The sequence below is a fragment of the Camelus bactrianus genome, chromosome 7, assembly GCF_048773025.1.
Source record: "Camelus bactrianus isolate YW-2024 breed Bactrian camel chromosome 7, ASM4877302v1, whole genome shotgun sequence".
Taxonomy (NCBI): domain Eukaryota; kingdom Metazoa; phylum Chordata; class Mammalia; order Artiodactyla; family Camelidae; genus Camelus; species Camelus bactrianus.
Window position 1 is genome coordinate 81,000,521 of NC_133545.1, and position 17,864 is coordinate 81,018,384.

General features: G+C 40.0%; 1 protein-coding gene across 22 annotated transcripts in view; it reads left to right on the top strand.

The window, feature by feature from the left end:
* The window catches only part of SUGCT (succinyl-CoA:glutarate-CoA transferase), a 622,687-nt gene that overhangs the window by 529,003 nt on the left and 75,820 nt on the right, over positions 1-17,864 (top strand). The window contains exon 14 of one of the 22 annotated variants that reach the window (XM_074367691.1): positions 17,337-17,487. The exons of the other annotated variants lie outside the window; for them this stretch is intronic. Coding sequence (XP_074223792.1) covers positions 17,337-17,479 — 143 coding nt within the window. The 3' untranslated portion in view covers positions 17,480-17,487. The remainder of the gene's footprint in view (positions 1-17,336; positions 17,488-17,864) is intronic. 22 annotated transcript variants of the gene reach the window in all.

A 17,864-nucleotide genomic window follows, 5' to 3' on the forward strand; every position in this document is an offset into this window, starting at 1 on the left:
TCCACTCTCATTTATTTGTAGAGTTTCTGAGTGGATCTCTTTGTGTAGACTTTTGTAGCTGGTTGCTTTAGATATCATGTTACATATACGTGACTTTTAACAGCCTATTGGCACTGCCGTTTTACCAGTTCAAGTGAGTTATAAAGACCTTAACTTCACCTAAGTTCTTTTACACTTCTTTCTATGTAATATAATTATCCTTAATATTTCTCCTGCATGCACTGAGCACCACATCAAATGCACAGGTGTTACAATTTTTGCTTCAATCATCAAATACGATTTTAAAAACTCATGACAAAAAGGAAAGTCTATTAGAGATCTTCCTCAGCTTATGATGGGGCTGCTTCCTGATAAACTCATCATAAACTGAAAATATAACTAGAAAATGCATTTGATATCCCTAACCTACTGAACATCATAGTCTGGCCTACCTTAAACACACCCAGAACACACATTAGCCTACAGCTGGGCAAAATCATTCAACGTAACACCTATTTTATTTTTTAAAAGTGGACTATTTCATGTAATTTATTGAATTTTTAAAAGTGGGCTATTTCATGTAATTTATTGAATACTGCACTGAAAGTGAAAAACAAAATGGTTGTATGGGTACAGAATAGCTGTAAGTGTCTTGATTGTTTACCTTCATGATTGTGTGGCTGACTGGGTGCTGTGGCTTCCTGCCACCACCCAGTGTCACAAGAGAATATTGTATCACATACTGCTAGCCAGGAAAAAGATCAAAATTCAAAGTACTGTTTCTACCAAATACATGTCCCTTTCACAGCATTGTAAAATTAAAGAATCGTTAAGTCAAGCCATAATAAGTTGGGAGACGTCTCTATATTTACGTCTATTTTTATCCATTCTGATATTTTTCTTTCCTTTCTAAAGCTCAAAATCTTCTGTTACTATTTCTTTTCTGTTAGAAGAATTTTCTTCCGCCATTTTAAAAAGTAGGTTTGCTATTAACAAATTCATTTAGTTTTCCTTCGACTGAGAACGTCTTGATTTCCTCTTCATTTCTAAAGGATATTTTTGGCCAGATATAGCATTCATAGTTGACAATTATTTTCTTTCAGTAATTTAAAAAAGTGCCACTTTCTTCTGTCCTCCATGGTTTCTCACAATAAATCCCGCCATTCGAATTGGTTTTTTTCTTTTAGGTAATGTGCTATTTTTTTCTGATTGCTTTCAAGATTTTTTTCTTTGTCTTTTGTCTGCAGAAGTTTAATTATGATGTGTCTTGGCTTGAGTTTCTATGTGTTTGTCCTATTTGGAGTCTGTTCAAATTCTTACAACTATAAATTTGTGTCTTTCACCAAATTTGTAAAGTTTTGTCCATTATTTGTTCAAATACTTTTTCAAAAAATCCCACCCTCTCCCTCTCTTCTTCTGAGACACCAGTGAATTGTTAACTCTTTTGTTATTGTCTTGATTCTCTTTTCATTTATTTTCAATAAATTTTCTCTCTACTGTTAAATTGGTAAACTTTGTTGATTTGTTTTCAAGTTCACTGACTATCCTCTATCGTCTGCATCCTCCTGTTGAGTCCATCAGTAAGTTTTTTATTTTGGTTATTGTATCTTTCAGCTCTACAGTTTCCACTTGGTTCTTTTCAATAATTTCTATTTTTTGCTGAGTGTTATCTTTTTGTATTTGTTTCAAGAGAGTCCATGATTATTTATGAAGCATTTTTTATGATGTCTGCTTTACATTCCTTATCAGATAATCCCAACATCTGGCTTATCTTGGCATTGGCACCTGGTAATTGTCTTCCCTCATTCAAGTTATGATTTTGCTGTTTGTTGTCATAATAAGTGGTTTTCAGTTGTATCCAGGACATTTGGGGCATTATATTGTGAAATTTTGTATCCTATTCAATCTTCCTTTTTCTAAGAAGATAGTCCCTCTGAAGGTCAAGTTGGTGTGTATGGTCAGCTTTCCACTGGGTTCCCCAACCCCACTCAATGCACTTCCAATTTCCATGATACACTTCTGGCAGAGTAATTAGATTTTCGTCTGCTCTACTGGATGGGAAATAAGAGATTTACTCACCCTTGGTCTTGTTGACATTACAGAGCTGGGAAATCAGAGAGCCACTGCCTGCCTCTCTGGTTTTGAGGTGGAGGGGAGGTGGGGTAGAAGGTCAGCTCTCAGCTTGGCCACACTAGAACCACCAGGCAGTGGTGGTAGAGGGTTCCCCCCATGTTGGTGTTTGGCCAGAGTACAGCAGATATTGACAAAAAAATGTGTACGGTTCACTAGGCCACCCTTTTCCTAGTCTTTTGGCTGGCAGAAATAGGCTTTCCTTGGCATTTATTTTGTCTGTGTCTGTTAGTGGTTTGGGGTTGGTGGCTTCTATAGTGTCCTGTCCAGGATGTATGAAAGGCCACAAGGAAACCCAAAAACTCTCTTCATGTTGTTCCTCAAGTCTCTTGGCAGACATCTGCTTGTTTCCACTGCTCAGAATTTTCCTAGGCATTTTGTTTGGTTATCCTTAAAATATATATCACGTATCTGGATGTTTTCACCTACATGACATTCGTTATATAGAGTACCAACCACCAAATCATTTTATACTGAACAAGAATAGTCCCTTTCCTCACATAAACTGTCTTATAACTCTTCATGTAATTTTTTAAATTAAAGTGTAGTTGGTTTACAATGTTGCATTAGTTTCTACTGTACAGCATACTAATTCAGTTATATATATATATATATATATATATATATCTTCTTTTTTATAGTCTTTTTCATTATAGATTGTTACAAGATATTTAATGTAATTCCCTGTGCTATACAATAGGACCTTGTTATTTATCTATTTTATATATTAGTGTGTATCTGCTAATCCCAAATGCCTAATTTATCCCTCCCTCTATTTCCCCTTTGGTAACCGTAAGTTCATTTTCTATGTCTGTGAGTCTCTTTCTGTTTATAAATAAGTTCATTTTATCATTTAAAAAAATTCCACGTATAAATTATATCATATGATATTTGTCTTTCTCTGTCTGACTTACTTCACTTTGTATGATAATCTCTAGGTCCATCTATGTTGCTGCAAATGGAATTATTTCATTCTTTTTTATGACGGAATAGTATTCCATTGTAGAAATATACCATATCTTATTTATCCAGTCATCTATTGATGGACATTTAGGTTGTTTCCTTGCCTTGGCTGTTGTAAATAGTGCTGCTGTGAACATTGGGGTGCATGTATCTTTTTGAATTAGTGTTTTCTCCAGATAAGTGCCCAGGAGTGGAATTGCTAGATCATAGGGTAAGTCTATTTTTAGTTTTTTTAAGGAATCTCCATACTGTTTTCCACAGTGGCTGCACCAAATTACATTCCCACCAACAGTGCAGGAGGGTTGCCTTTTCTTCACACCCTCTCCAGCATTTACTGTTTGTGGACTTTTTAACGATGGCCATTCTGACTGGTGTGAGGTGATACATTACTGTAGTTTTGATTGGCATTTCTCTGATAATTAGCAATATTGGGCACACTTTCATGTGCCTGTTGGCCATCTGTTTATCTTCTTTGAAGAAATGTCTATTTTAGGTCTTCTGCCCATTTTTGGACTGGGTTGTTTTTTTTGTTGTTGTTGTTGTTGTTGTTATTGAGTTGCATGAGTTGTTTGTATATTCTGGAGACTAAACCTTGTAAGTTGCATCATTTGCAAATATTTTATCCCTGTCCATAGGTTATCTTTTTGTTTTATTTGTGGTTTCCTTTGTTATGCAAAAGCTTATAAACTTGATTGGGTCCCATTTGTTTATTTTTGCTTTTATTTCCATTGCTTTGATAGACTGACCTAGGAAAACATTGCTAAGACTTATGTTAGAGAATGTTTTTCCTTTGTTCTCCTCTAGGAGATTTATGGTGTCCTGGCTTATGTTTGAGTCTTTAAGCCACTATGAGTTTATTATCGTGTATGGTGTGAGGGAGTGTTCTAACTTCATTGATTTACATGCAGCTGTCCAGATTTCCCAATACCACTTCCCAAAGAGAATGTCTTTTCTCCATCATATTCTTGCCTCCTTTGTCAAAGATTAATTGACTGTAGGTTTATTTCTGGGCTTTCTATTCTGCACCATTGATCCATATGCCTATTTTTGTGCCATTACCACACTGATTTGATTACTGTAGCTTTGTAGTATTGTCTGAAGTTTGGATCATGCTTCTTGCTTTGTTCTTTTTCCTAAGAATTGCTTTGGCAATTTTGGGTATTTTGTGATTTCATGTAAATTTTGGGATTATTTGTTCTAGTTCTGTGAAAAATGTCCTGGGTAGTTTGATGGGGATTGCATTGAATCTGTAGATTGCTTTGGGTAGGATGGCCATTTTAACAATTCTCTTCATGCAATTTTAAGGTACAAAAACTTTCAGGGATATTTTAATCCAGGGAGGACTCAAACTAATAACCATTATTGTTTAGACTTTTTCTTTCGTAGGATTCAAAATGTCATGAAGAAACTTTTTAATTAGGGTATTTCTTATTTTCATATTTTTTTAAACGATACAGATGGCAAATTATCCCTGTATCACTGCTCATCAAGAACTTTCTTACTCATGATAATCTACAAGTCATTATCTGGGACCAGGTCTTCTGGTTTTATGGACCTCGTGAACTTAGAGATCTAAGAACAGTCACATTTAAAATTTGGTTCTCATTAATTTGAAATATATGACCATTTAAATGTTTAGATGATCATTTTGAGGTTTATCTTTGTGCTATCTGGTTAAAAAAAAATCCCTGAACAAATTATTGGCTTAACTATGATTACACAGGAAATGTTTCAACTACTCCTAAAAATAAGCACACTGAAACACAGAATAAGTCCCATTTGTGGGCAAATAACTGATTTACTAATTATAATCCACTTGTGTATATTATTAAGTAAGTTTGCTATGGATTCACAAGACATCTCTGGCCTAGTTTCATTTATTTGTAAGAAATGACATGTTCCATATTTTTCATTTACTTAAGCTGCATCGCTACTCAGGCAAAATTAATGAAGTTCCAATGTGGAAAGAATGTCTCTCCACTTAGCGTGGACCGAGGGTACCGTAACGCATTTCATAGACAATAGCCAGCTGTACCCTTAGCGGAGGAAGAGAACCAAGTTGGTGTCCTTGGAAACTGTACAAAGAGCTCCAGGAGGGGGAAGAATATTCCTTGTGCATGTAGTTAATACATGAAAAAGTGAATGACCATCTTCAAATTTACAATAAATCTGTGCAGATTAAGACAGCACTTCAGACATTCAATAGTTCTCAACCCTTTTTACCGCCTGTGTTAAATATTTTAAATAATTCAAAAGATACTAGGAAAGAATCACCACAGAATTAATGTGCAAGAGAGTCAGCAGGGGATTTTATAAGCAGGAATCTACAAAGCTAATAAGGAGAATGTGGGAAAGAGAAGAAACAATAAATAGGAAAGTGTCTCTATACCACAACAGACGTATATTATTGTTATGCAAAATTCACAATACCCACTAGCAGAAAGAAACATGGGAAACAAAATTAAATTAATGTACAACTGTGAAAAGTATAGGCTCATTAAATAAAAACCAAGACATATTTTCCAAACAGAGAAAGTCATGAAAAATCCAAAAGAACTTAATGTCCTTCTAAGAAGTAATAATAAGCATTTAAAAAAAAAATCTGACAATGTTTTCTGAGCTATTTTGCACTGTTCCTAGAGTCCTACATATTATTGATAAAAATTACCTTCTAAACAAATTAAGGTAAAATGTGATATAATTGTACCATCATCTGGGTGGTAAACCCTTCCTTCCTTTGTGTGAATAGTAAAATTACTTTTTCCTGTCTTATTTTATTTCTTTATTTTATTTTATTATTTTGGGCTAAGGGGGTAATAATGAGTTTTATTTATTTATTTTTATTTCTATTTAATTTTTTTAAAATGGGGGTACTAGGGATTGAACCCAGGACCTCGTACGTGCTGAGTACGCACTTGACCACTGAGCTATCCCCTCCCCTCACTGCTTCGTTTTCTGAGAATGATAGGGATCCTTTTTCTTCATTCATGTAACAAATATGTATGGAGCTTCCCCATTTACTGGCTTCTAAACACACAGCGCAAAGGAAACAGATACAGTTCCTGCCCTCGTGGAGCTTAAAAATTCTCCTGAACACCCTTTTTTCACCCAGTCTGTAATTTCTATAATCAGAGATGCCACACAGCTGCCGGGACACCTCTCCTTCAGAGCACTGCAGGTGTCCATGCTCATGGGGAGCATAGGTGCACGTTGCATTTCTGTGCAGTGAGAACAGACTCACTGCGTTGACTGCTTTTCTGTTTACACGTGAGTATTTTGGTTCATAGTCAATAACAGCGCTTCACCTTGTTTTGGGGGTCTGTTTGCCAAGATTTATTTTGCTGGAATCTTGAGGTCTGAGGGTATGAACATTTTGAGTTTCACTGTTTTAGAAACGTGCGAACTGAACGCAAGACTCAGTTGGGCTAAATTATTCATTCACTTATTCATTCATTCATACTCAGCAAATATTTGTTGAGGAAAACGGATATGCAGCTCCCTGCCATTAGAGAGCATCTATTCTATCAGAGGCGGACTAAGAATGGTAGACATATTTGAAAAGTACTATGGAAAAAGAAAAAGCAGAGCAAAGGGAATTAGAAGTGGCAGGGTCAGAGTGGCCAGTTGAAATGTTAAATGTGGTGGTTGGTTATGGTAGCCCTCACTGAGCGAAGACTTGAAGGATTTATGGACAAAACGATCTATGTAGATATCAGAAGGAAAATTGTTCCAAGCAGAGGGGAGACGGAAGAGGGAAGAGGGAAGAGCTGGAGCAAAGTCCCTGAGGATGAGCATGCCTGGTGAAGCAGGAACAAGAAAGCCAGTGCAGTGAGGCAGGCTGAGTGAGGCGAGGAGGGCGGAAGGGGAGAACACAGGGCGGCCGCTTATCGAGGAGGTTGGTGGATCAGGTGGAATCTCAGAGCCTGTTGTCAACAGTCCAACAGGGAAAGCTCTGCAGAATTTAGAGCAGAGGAGAGACTTGATCTGACTTCCATTACTAAAGAGTGACTCCAGCTGCCTTGTTGAGAATACACTGCAGGGAAGCATGCAGGCAGGGGGGCCTGGTAGGGAGACAGAAATCCAGGCAAGACAGGATGGTGGCTTGGACCAGTCTGGTTGTAAAAAGGGGTTGGATTCCATAGGTAGAACCAAAAGGATTTGCCAGTGGGTTGGATATGGGGGCACTGAGAGAAAGAGAAGAGTCAAGATGTCTCCATTTAGAAATTTGGGGCAAAATACATTAACTTGCAAGCTTTAACATCCCTTTCCTTCTGTATTTCATGTATTTCTTGTGGCCTCACTTCCTAATCTAGGAATATATTCGTTTTTGATCTCATACTTCCAGCAGTTGAACACTCACCATGTAGCAGGTACAGTGGGGGATGGAAGATGAGCAAAACATTGATTCTGGCCTCAAAAAAGATCACAAGAGGCAATACTATGAGAAATGGGGATACACCATAAGGGAGAAGCAGAGTAAATGTTATAGGGGGTCAGAGAAGAGAGGTGTTCCTCTGCACTGTGAGGAAGAATGGCTCAACATTGAGTCAGCCTGAACAGAACTTTCAGAGTAAGGCAGGCTTGAGGATGCCTAACCTGAGATGCACAGGTGGGCACAGGGACCCACACAGCATCGGGTCCAGGGCAGAACGAGGGCAGTTTGCCTGGAGGGAGCCGCTGGAGAAAACCACTGGACAAGTGGTCCTCCTCTTTCCGAGGCCAGGGAGGTAGCGGGAAAGACCAGAAGGGTGGGGAGTTGTGAGAGGCATCTCAGAGACAGGACCACTGGCATAGCAGAGGCAAGGCTGAGGATCAGGACGCTGTTACTGAAAGGCTGCTGATGCCAAAGCGGACAGAGGGGCATAGAGGGAAAGGACCTTCTCCTAAAATCTCTCCATCTGGACCGAAGGAGAAAGTGAAAGAAGAAAACAAAGGTCCTATTCTTGAGGCAAAGAATGAACACGTCTCTGTCTTCCCAGCAGCAAATTTCAGGACCTCATTTTCTTGATCCTCTACCTGCTGGGGCTGTGATTGTGACTGATGGGATCTCAGACTCTTGGAAAAGAAAAGAAGATGGAAAATACAAGACTGATTCCTTTAAGATAAAAGATTAAGATGCACAGGCAAGTGTATTCAATTACAAAAGACCTTCAAAGGTTTACAGAAGAACTTTTCAAAGCTCATTTGAGGTAAGAGCCACAAATAACCACCTGCTCCGGCTCCGTTCAGTTCCTCCTCTCAAAATTGAGCTGAAAATGCAATCTAGCTTCTCAGCCTGGAAACTTCTTCCGGTATTTTCCTTAATGGAGCACAGAGGCAGAGGAGGTGAGGAGACGGTCACTGCTTTGAAGGTCTATGAAGCTTAAAATGTTCTGGCTACAGACCTCAGCTGAACCAATTTTGTTTTCCATGGAGAAGTCGAACCAAACAAACTCTTGGGAAGGTGCCCAAAGAGCTTGTATTAAGTATTAGAATTTTAGAAGGCCGAGAAACTGGAGAATTGATTATTTTGGCAAAGAGCATATTGTCAGCAAGGTGTTTCTTCACCCTTCCTAGCATTTTCCGAAGTGTTGAAAATAATTAGAAGCAAACATAAATGTTGGAAAGAAGCGTTCAGGGGAGAGCTTTTTCCAGGCCGACATTTTTCAGAGACCTCAGCTGAAAGTTTGGGTAGCCTACTTTGAGGGGAAGATGGCATGTTTGCTAATGAATATGGATAGCATTTCCTTACGGGCCATATATTTTTCCAGCAGGAAATGGATAATCTACTATGACATTTCAGTGGGTTGGAACAAGATAGATAAATCAAATACAAGCTACCCTGTTTCTTTTTCAAATGAAAGATAAATGCCTTAATGGATTAGCAATCATGAAATATATAAGTATTTATAATACGGTACTGCTTTATAACACCATCTGCCAAAGAATGGTATTTATTCAGCCACTGATATGAGAACAGATTTTCTTCCACATTATGCAGAGAGGAAATATATCCTAGTGTTAACGAGCATGCACTTTGTATTTAGCCAACCTACATTCTAACAAAATTCTTCAGTTGACTGGCTGTGTAGTTTCGATAACGTTACTTAACCCCACTTCCCTTGTTGATCAAATGACATAATAATCATCCTTCTTTTTAAAGCCATTTAGCCTATAAAACAAGGTAATAGATGAAAAACATTCAACCAAATGCCTAACACATGCAAGTACTCAATAAATGATAGCTGTTGTCATCATTCCACTGGTCAAAATGGGCTACACACAAAATGAGAGTTTCAAAGTATATGGAACATCCGAACTGAATGCTTTTTAAAGGAGTGCTGAGGGCCTAGACTGACGAGCCCCTCCTCTGATCCAGACACAGAAGTCCCTCCATGAAAATCGAGGCATATAACTAGCTTCCATGGACGAGGGTATGTTGCAGTAACAACCCCCAAATAGCACTGGCTTAAAACAACAGATAGATGACTTGCTTGCACTCCATGTCCATCATGGTTTGAAAGGGCCCCGGGCTGGTCTGGTGGAGTAGCCACCATCTCAGACGCTGCCAAGTTGCTATACCAGAGGGACCTAGAGGCTCTTACATCAGCAACTGAGTGTTCTGGCCGGGAACATCCACATCCCATCCATTCACGATTTGTTGGCCAGTCACATGGCCTCACCCAACTTCACAGGGGGCAGGACATGGAATGCTATCATATGCTCCTGGATGGTGGACACTGGAAGTTTGATGAACACTGATGACTACCACAGGGCCGTAGACATAGTTGAAAAATATTCTCGTGCCTTGTAGGTAGTGGGACTTGAGGCACTCTTTATCAAGCCAGAAAATGATGAATTAAAATTTGTTATGGCAGCAGTGATAAACGGCGTCTCGGAACTCTGGGTGAGACTTGGGTACTCGTCCACGCTGGTGGAACGTACCATGTGCCGCCTTGAGTTTCTGGGATGCTCAGCCACATAGGCATTGCCATAGGTTGAGTTCTGCTCTTAAAGATGTCCAGAGCCACTTTTCTTCTCGATAGCCTTTTCCCACCATTCCGTGCTAGTTTCAGTGGCTTTATCTCTTTTTATCTTGCATCTAATGGGTTGAATGTGTTCTAACTGTATGCTTTCATTTGGTGCCTTGGATGCTATGGCTGAGAGGCACCATATAAAAAAAGATTGTTATTGTTATGATGAGTTCAAGCACTGGAAGGGAGATTGGGAGATAACTTGGTCCTGGAGCTATCATCATTTTCAACGAAGTGCAGTTTGCTTCTTGTTACACTAGTAAGCCTTGAAGATTAAATGGTGTCTACAGTATATCTTAGCAATGGGCTAGTCAAAATAAAAACATTTGATATAGCATTCCATATATTATAAAACAGATGATTGCTTTTAAGTATCCTTGATATTTTTTTAAAAAGGTGACACCCATATCTGACATTAAAAAAAAAATAAACGAAAAGACCCACAGACTTCGTTTTAATTTTATTCATTCTTTCTTCCACTATGATCGGGCCAGCCGGCTACATTAATTAATTTAACCTCAGTGTTGGTCATCTGCCAGTTTGCTGTGAGGCTGAGCAATAAGCTGTTTCAACGCTGTAGAAACACATCACCAAGAGGAGAGGTGCACACAGTTCTGGAAAAAAAGGACTGTTCGGATCCCTTCCCTCGTGATGATGTGATATTATGTTCCCATCACTTGAATATTCATTATGGTTTCCCACATGTTTTTGGCTACCTCTGTTTCCTGCAACTGTTTACATTATTAAGTTGGTCTGGATTGTGGAAACGTAGCTCAGACCCTGTGTATCGTTAGAGGAGTTTGGGACGTTTGCGTAGATTGGGCAGATTCCCTTTTCAGCCTGAGAGGATCACGGAAGGTTTCTAAATGGCGATGAGACAAAATAGTCAGGGTCTTGTTACTGACGGACCTCAAACCACAGATGGAAAACACTATAGGGCTAGTCTGAGGAATTGTCTGGCACACCAGCAACTGGGCCCTCCCTGCGCCTTGATCCAGAGAACTTTCCACAGTGAAGGCTTCTGTCCTTTCAGGGTGGGTAGAGAGGAGGGCTTCAGGAAAGCATCGCCTGGCTCAGAAACCTGAGAAATCAGAATATATCGATGGTGCGGTGTTTCCAGGACTTCCTACAAAGAAACAGGTGGCATATGACAAATGAATTTGAAAAGATGAGGTAGTAATGAGTAAGAAATCTGGTAGAATTGTGCTCTAGAAAGGCAGGGAGAACAGACTGTCAGAAGATAAAATCTGAAGCTGTCCTTGGCATGTTCTCCTCCAAGACCCCTGAGTTTATTTTCAAACTTAGAGAATTCTCTCTTCTTTTGCTCTTTCCCTTTGCCTGGGAAGCAGCATGGCCCATTGGCCAAGATTTGGGAGTTGGAGCAAGATTCTCTGTGTTTGGATCCTGGCTCTGCACCTTTTAGCTTTGTGACCCTGAGCAAGGGACTTCCCTGCTGTGTCTCACAGTTTTCCCTGTTTGTAGAGATGGCAGGAGGACCTTCTGACCTTATCCAAAGGCTGAATGAATTAAATATGTAAAGCACATTTCATACAAATATGTAAAGCGGCACATAGAAGGTGCTGTTAAGTAAAATACAGCTTGTGTTTCTAAAGTTCCTTTTAACATAACTTGTTAAATTTCAAGACAGTCTCAAATTAATTTCCGATGTATGTTATGATGCTGTTAGAGACAAGATGTCCGTACTTCTCAGGTGACCTGAGTAATCCTCTGACCACCCTTAACCTCCCTTTTGTTATCTGCAGGAAGACGAAGACATACCTATTGCAAGGGGTGGCCGTGAGGAATAAATGAAATATACTTTTGAAAAGTGCTTGTCACATAACATGTACTTAAGGAAAGTCTCCTTCCTCCGTTTTCCTTTAAATAATCATATCCTTGACTGCCAAAGATTTTTAAAACTTAAAACTTCCATCCCCAACTTGCTGCTGCAAATGTCCAGTGCAACTAACTTGTTAATGTTCTGGGAAGTCTAGGTCCGAAATTAGCAGGTGACCAGGCTCCACTTAAGGAATCTGAGTGGCTAAGGTATGCACCGCTGCCGAGAAGGGAAGATAACAGCAGCTGGCGGGTATTCAGTGCTTACTGTGTGTCCGGTACTGTGCTAAGAATTTTTTAGAATCCTCACAACTTTATATGGTCGGTACCATTATCATCCCCATTTTACAGAGAAAAATACTGAGGCACAGGTGATAAATTACCCTGAACCCACGCTCTTAACCACCCTGCTATGTCACATCTCAAAGACAAGGGCTATGCAGTCAGCAGATCTACATGTGCACCTGCTGTGAGCTTCTGTACTCATTTCATAACCTCTCTGAGCTGTCTGCTCCTCTTTTGTGATATAGGAACCAAATGCACTTATAAATACAAAAACTGTCTAAGGTTATTGTGAGGGTCGAATTAGGCAACAAATGTAAAACGCTTAGCTCTGGGCCTGGTAGACAGTAAGGACTCACTAAGTAGTCGTTGCCAGTGGCATCATGTATGCCCTAGAGACTGGGGCGGGGCTCCTCCTCATCTGCCTTTGTATTTTGTCCGCCTCCAGCTCTTGACCTCTGTCTGCCCAGAGGCTTACAAGCTCTGCCTCCCAGGAACGGGCATGCGCAGAAGTTGAGGTGAAAAGTATAGTCGTTTTCCTAGAATCCGACAGACTGTCCCTGAGGGGACCAAGGGCAATTCACAGGAACACCGTCCTCATGGAGAGATCGATCTAACCCACAAACCGTGCCAAACAGCCCCCTTCCTGGTGAGGGCTGTGGAAGGAGACTCAGGGCTGGGCCCCCCATTGGTTAGACGAGGTAGACGCCTAGGACAAGGGCTTGGGGTTCCAGGTGTGGTACCAGCTGATGTGCTGGAGAGCGCTGTGGTGTACTTTTTTTTTTTTTTTTTTTTGGTGTGACTGCCTTTACTAATGCAGAGGAAAAACATCCACACCTCAGTTTATCTCCGAGTGGCTATGACTCGGTCTCAGAGAACTCTCAGTTTCTTTCTCTGCCTCTTTCTGTGGGGCGCAAAGTCCACAGTTCTTTTAAAACTAAAGTTGTCCTAATTTCTACCCTCGAGTCAATGGAGATTTGTCTGTTTAAGGCCAAAAATTCCTCTTTTAAAGAAATGCATTTATCTCCCAACTTATGAGCTATACAGATTAATTTTTCATTCATTTAATTTGCTTCCTGTGGACACAAAACATTTGATCCAATAAATTTTGATGTAGAACTTAGATAAAAGGAAAAAAGCTGCCTGAACAACTTATTTAAAATCTCAGCATCAGGGGTGTTGGAAGAAATACAATTGCTTTGGAAATATATTGCTTTGGAATGAAGGCATTTAGATGGTAAATGACCTCTGAATGTACATATCCTGGTCAAAACTCTTCCCTGAATTCCAGACTTGCATAGCTAAAGGCCCATAGACTTCTCTCCTTGGATATCTCCTTGGCATCTCGAACAGCATGTTCAAAAAAGCATTTGATTTCTACATCCACCCAAACTTGTCCCTGCAATCCATTCGGTCTTCCCCATCTGGTAAATGGCCCCACCAGTTATTCAACTCAGAAACGGGAGGGAGCTCTCCTTTGATCTTTCTCTCTCCCTCACCCAGTGCCCTTGGGCCTTATGCTCCATCAGCAAGCCCTCTCATGTTCTATAACCAGAACATCTCTCAAACACATCCAGCTTTTCTCAAATGCTGTAGGCGCCCTCCTAGTTTAGGCCACCATCATCTCCTCCAATCTTCCCACAACAGCCTCCAAACTCATCTCATTGCATTCTCTGCCTAGTCACGGGAGTATTTAAGTCTTGCCCCCGCTCTGCTTAAAGCCCCAGTGGCTTCCTGGTGAACTCAGAACAAGATCCAACTTGACTGCCGTAGCCTCTCCCTCCAACTTCATCTAGAAAGCATCCCATGATGTTCTAGCTACACTGGAACTGTTTTTCAGTTCCTTGAACATCAAGCCTGTTCACACTGCCTGGAGTCTTCTTGCCTCCACTAATTGTATTCATAGATCAGCTTAAGGATCATCTAATTGGTCTGGTCTTCTCTGAACATCCCATTTAGAGCAGTCCTTTGCTACCTCATGGCTCCTCCCCACTGTGCCTACAACAGTCTCCTCTTTTCAGCTAGGTTTTTAACCATTTAAGAATTTCTATCAAATTAAAACTGTTTATGGATTTGTTTGCCTATTTGTTTATTGTCTACCTTCCAAATCAGAATGTAAGTTCCATGAGAGTAGGGTCTAGTGTGTTTTGTTTGCTAATATGTGTCTAGATCATATAATCTAGGTCTGGACACAGGGATAGATACTCAGAAATTATATGTAGACTAAATTAGTGGATGAATGAATGAATTAAAATGACACAGACAGTATTTATTCCCGTATCTTTCATCGTTAGCAATAATTGGTTCAACACATGCCTATTGAGTGACAGAGCATGTACCACGGAGTCTGACATGGAGATCTTGTCTTGGGTCTGTCACTTATTTAGCTGGGAAACCTTAGACAAAGTCATCCTTTAAAGGGTCTCAATCTTCTGATCTGTAAAATGAGGGTTATAATGGTCTCTGTTTTATAAACTGAAAAGTCCAGGGAGACAATGCAGATAAAAAGCAGAGTCCACGACCATCACAGACGTTGATTTTCTTAGGCAATTTTGGCTTTTCTTCCCTAGAGTTTCTGATTCTTCATTTTTTCTTACATATGTAACTTTTTCTCATTATTACACTTTTCCAGCTTTTCAGTTATACTAATTACGCAGTTAAGGCTCTGTTTGCCTCCTGAGTCTCCCCTTTGGAAACCTCTGTCCTGCTCCATCTCTGCCTTGTCCAGACTCTCATCCTGGGACCTCCCTTCCCTGCCCCCTTCTTGGTTGGTTCTCACTGTGTACCAAGAGTTTCTTCTTCTTTCATTTACTCCAGTGTTTTACTGGAGCCAGTCTCTAGAAACATGCTTGAACTTACTTAATCTTTGAAAGGTTGAAAATGCCTTCATATCTGATTAATCACTTGACCTGATATGCGTACAGTTCTAGGTTTAACATCATTTCCATTTAGAAATTTGAAAGCAAGCTTCACTTTCTTGTGGTTTCCAGTAGAAACCAGTGAGACTAGTCTATATTGAGGCATTTCATCTTTCTGCTTTCAGTCTTACTTCTATCCAAGATCTGTCTCTTTCTTAACCACTGATTTTGAGGAAAGAGGCTCTTGGGGGGTGAAATGGACCAGTGGCATCCACTTCCCCTCAGTCTCCTTGTAGAGCGTCCTGTACTTCGGCTTTCTCTGTTTCTTTAACCCATCGACCTGATGCCATCTGTGTCATTTGGAAAGTTGTTGAAATACCTCACTCACTAGTGATGCTGCCCCTCTTCCTTCTCTAGAATGAAGATGTATGCCAGCCTGTTTAACGTCTGTACTTTTATTTCAGTGGTTTATCAGGAGAGAGTGAAGGCAATATGTATGTTCAAAGCCCCAAAATAGACAACTTGAAAATATAGTACAGTTTGCCATCATTTAGATGTACAGACATTTATTTCATCACTGCCCAAGTTTTGGACATATTTTCCCAATTTTTTCAACATGATAACTCTTTGACCTCTTTATCTGGAAGGAAGAGGTTGGAGACAGGCCTATGAGGGCAGTGTATGAGGGAATGATTGCTAAACACCTACTTCTAATAAGGTAACATTTGGAAGCTAAGAGCAGATGGAATTTTTTTTTTTTTTAAATACAGAATCCGACACAAAGAACCCTCACTGGCTATATGTTAAAAAGCCTTGTGGGAGAGAGAGATATTAAGAGTCGTAAGTAGATATGGAAATTTGTATAGATCCTTGCCTATAATATTTGTCAGCATTCCTGATTACATCCATAGAAAAAACTTCAAAGCAGGATTTCTCCATCCAAGTGTGTAAACACTTTAAAAACTTGATTTTTAGCTGAAAAATCTCCCTCCAGAGGGATGCCTTCCTACTGGTCACAGACTTCTTACACACTAACTCAGATATCCACAAGATTTGCTAGTTTAAACTAAATTGCATCTTATGCATTTTTTTGTTATTACTGATGTTGAATATTACCCAAATGTGCAAACCGACCGTCCATAGGTACTGTCAACCTCATTTTAGAAATGTGTAGACCAAGGCTCAGGGGACTTTAAGAATTCTCAAGATCACACAGCTTTCAAGTACTTGAAAGCATATGCGAACGTAGATGTTGCTTTGCCAAAAAGTAATTTAAGAACATGTGACTTATCTGCTCATCTTTTTTTTTTTTTAAATAGAAAATCAGATTATTCATTCTTTCTGGACCTTACATGTAAATAATTATGTCAAACATTTTCTACTTCTTGAAACAAATATATTTTTAAGAATCTTGTGTTCCCTTTGTGCAAAGCCCAGACTGGGCAGGATGTCCCAGGCACATAGGATTATCACACAGGGCCACAAGGACAGATTTCAATTGACTCATGAGCTTTTTCTGGGATCTGAATATTGCTTTATTTGTCCCACTTCACATATATACATAGACTTTTAAGAGACTGTAATTTTTTGTTTTTTCATAAACCATATAGCAAAACAGTACTTCACCGTATTCCGTCTCCTTGGTTTCACTTTCCACGGTTTCAGGTACTTGTGGTCAACCATGGTCTGAAAATATTACATAGAAAATTCTAGAAATAAATAATTCATACTTCAAAAAATTTTTTTTAGATTTTGTGTTGAGGGGAGGGAGGAGGAGAGGGAGGTAATTAGGTTTATTTATTTATTTATTTTTTTAGAGGAGGTGCTGGGGATTGAACCCAGGATCTCAGGCATGCTAAGCATGAGCTATAGGGTACAGGGCCCCCTCGTAAGTTTTAAACTGTGTTCAGTTCTGAGTGGAGTGATGAGATCTCCTGCCATCCCGCTTCCGTGAGTCATCCCTCTGTCCGGTGTATCCATCCCGTTAGTCACTGAGCAGCCATCTAGGTGATCAGGTAGACTGCCTGTCAGTGGCCCCGCTTGTGCTCAGGTAACCCTGAGTTTACTTAGTAATGGCCCCAGAGTCATCTGTTGATGGACATTTAGGCTGTTTCCGTTTCTTGGCTATTGTAAATAGTGCTGCTATGAACACTGGAGTGCAGGTGTCTTTTTGAAGTAGGGTTCCTTCTGGATATATGCCCAGGAGCGGGATTCCTGGGTCATATGGTAAGTCTATTCCTAGTCTTTTGAGAAATCTCCATCCTGTTTTCCACAGTGGCTGCACCAAACTGCATTCCCACCAGCAGTGTCAGAGGGTCCCCTTTGCTCCACAGCCTCTCCAGCATCTGTCATTTATGGAGACTGGTGATGCTGGCGATTCAGATACGCCGAAGAGAAGCTGGAAAGCGCTTCTGTTAAGTGAAAAGGTGAACGTTCTCAATAAGGAAAGAAAAATAAACCGTCTACTGTGGTTGCTAAGATCTACGGTAAAAGCCAATCCTCTCTCCGTGAACTTGTGAAGAGGGAAAAAGAAATTCGTGCTGGTTTTGCTGTTGCACCTCAAGTGGCCAAAGTTGAGGCCACAGTGTGTGATCAGTGCTTAGTTAAGATGGAAAAGGCATTCAGTGTGGACCATGAGGTATTTTGAGAGAGACCACCTTCACATAACTTTTATCACAGTATATCGCTATCATTATTCTATTTTATTACTTTATTGTTGTTAATCACTGTGCCTCATTTATAAGTTAATCTTTATCATAAGCATGTATGTATAGAAAAAAACAGTATACCCAGGGTTCAGTAC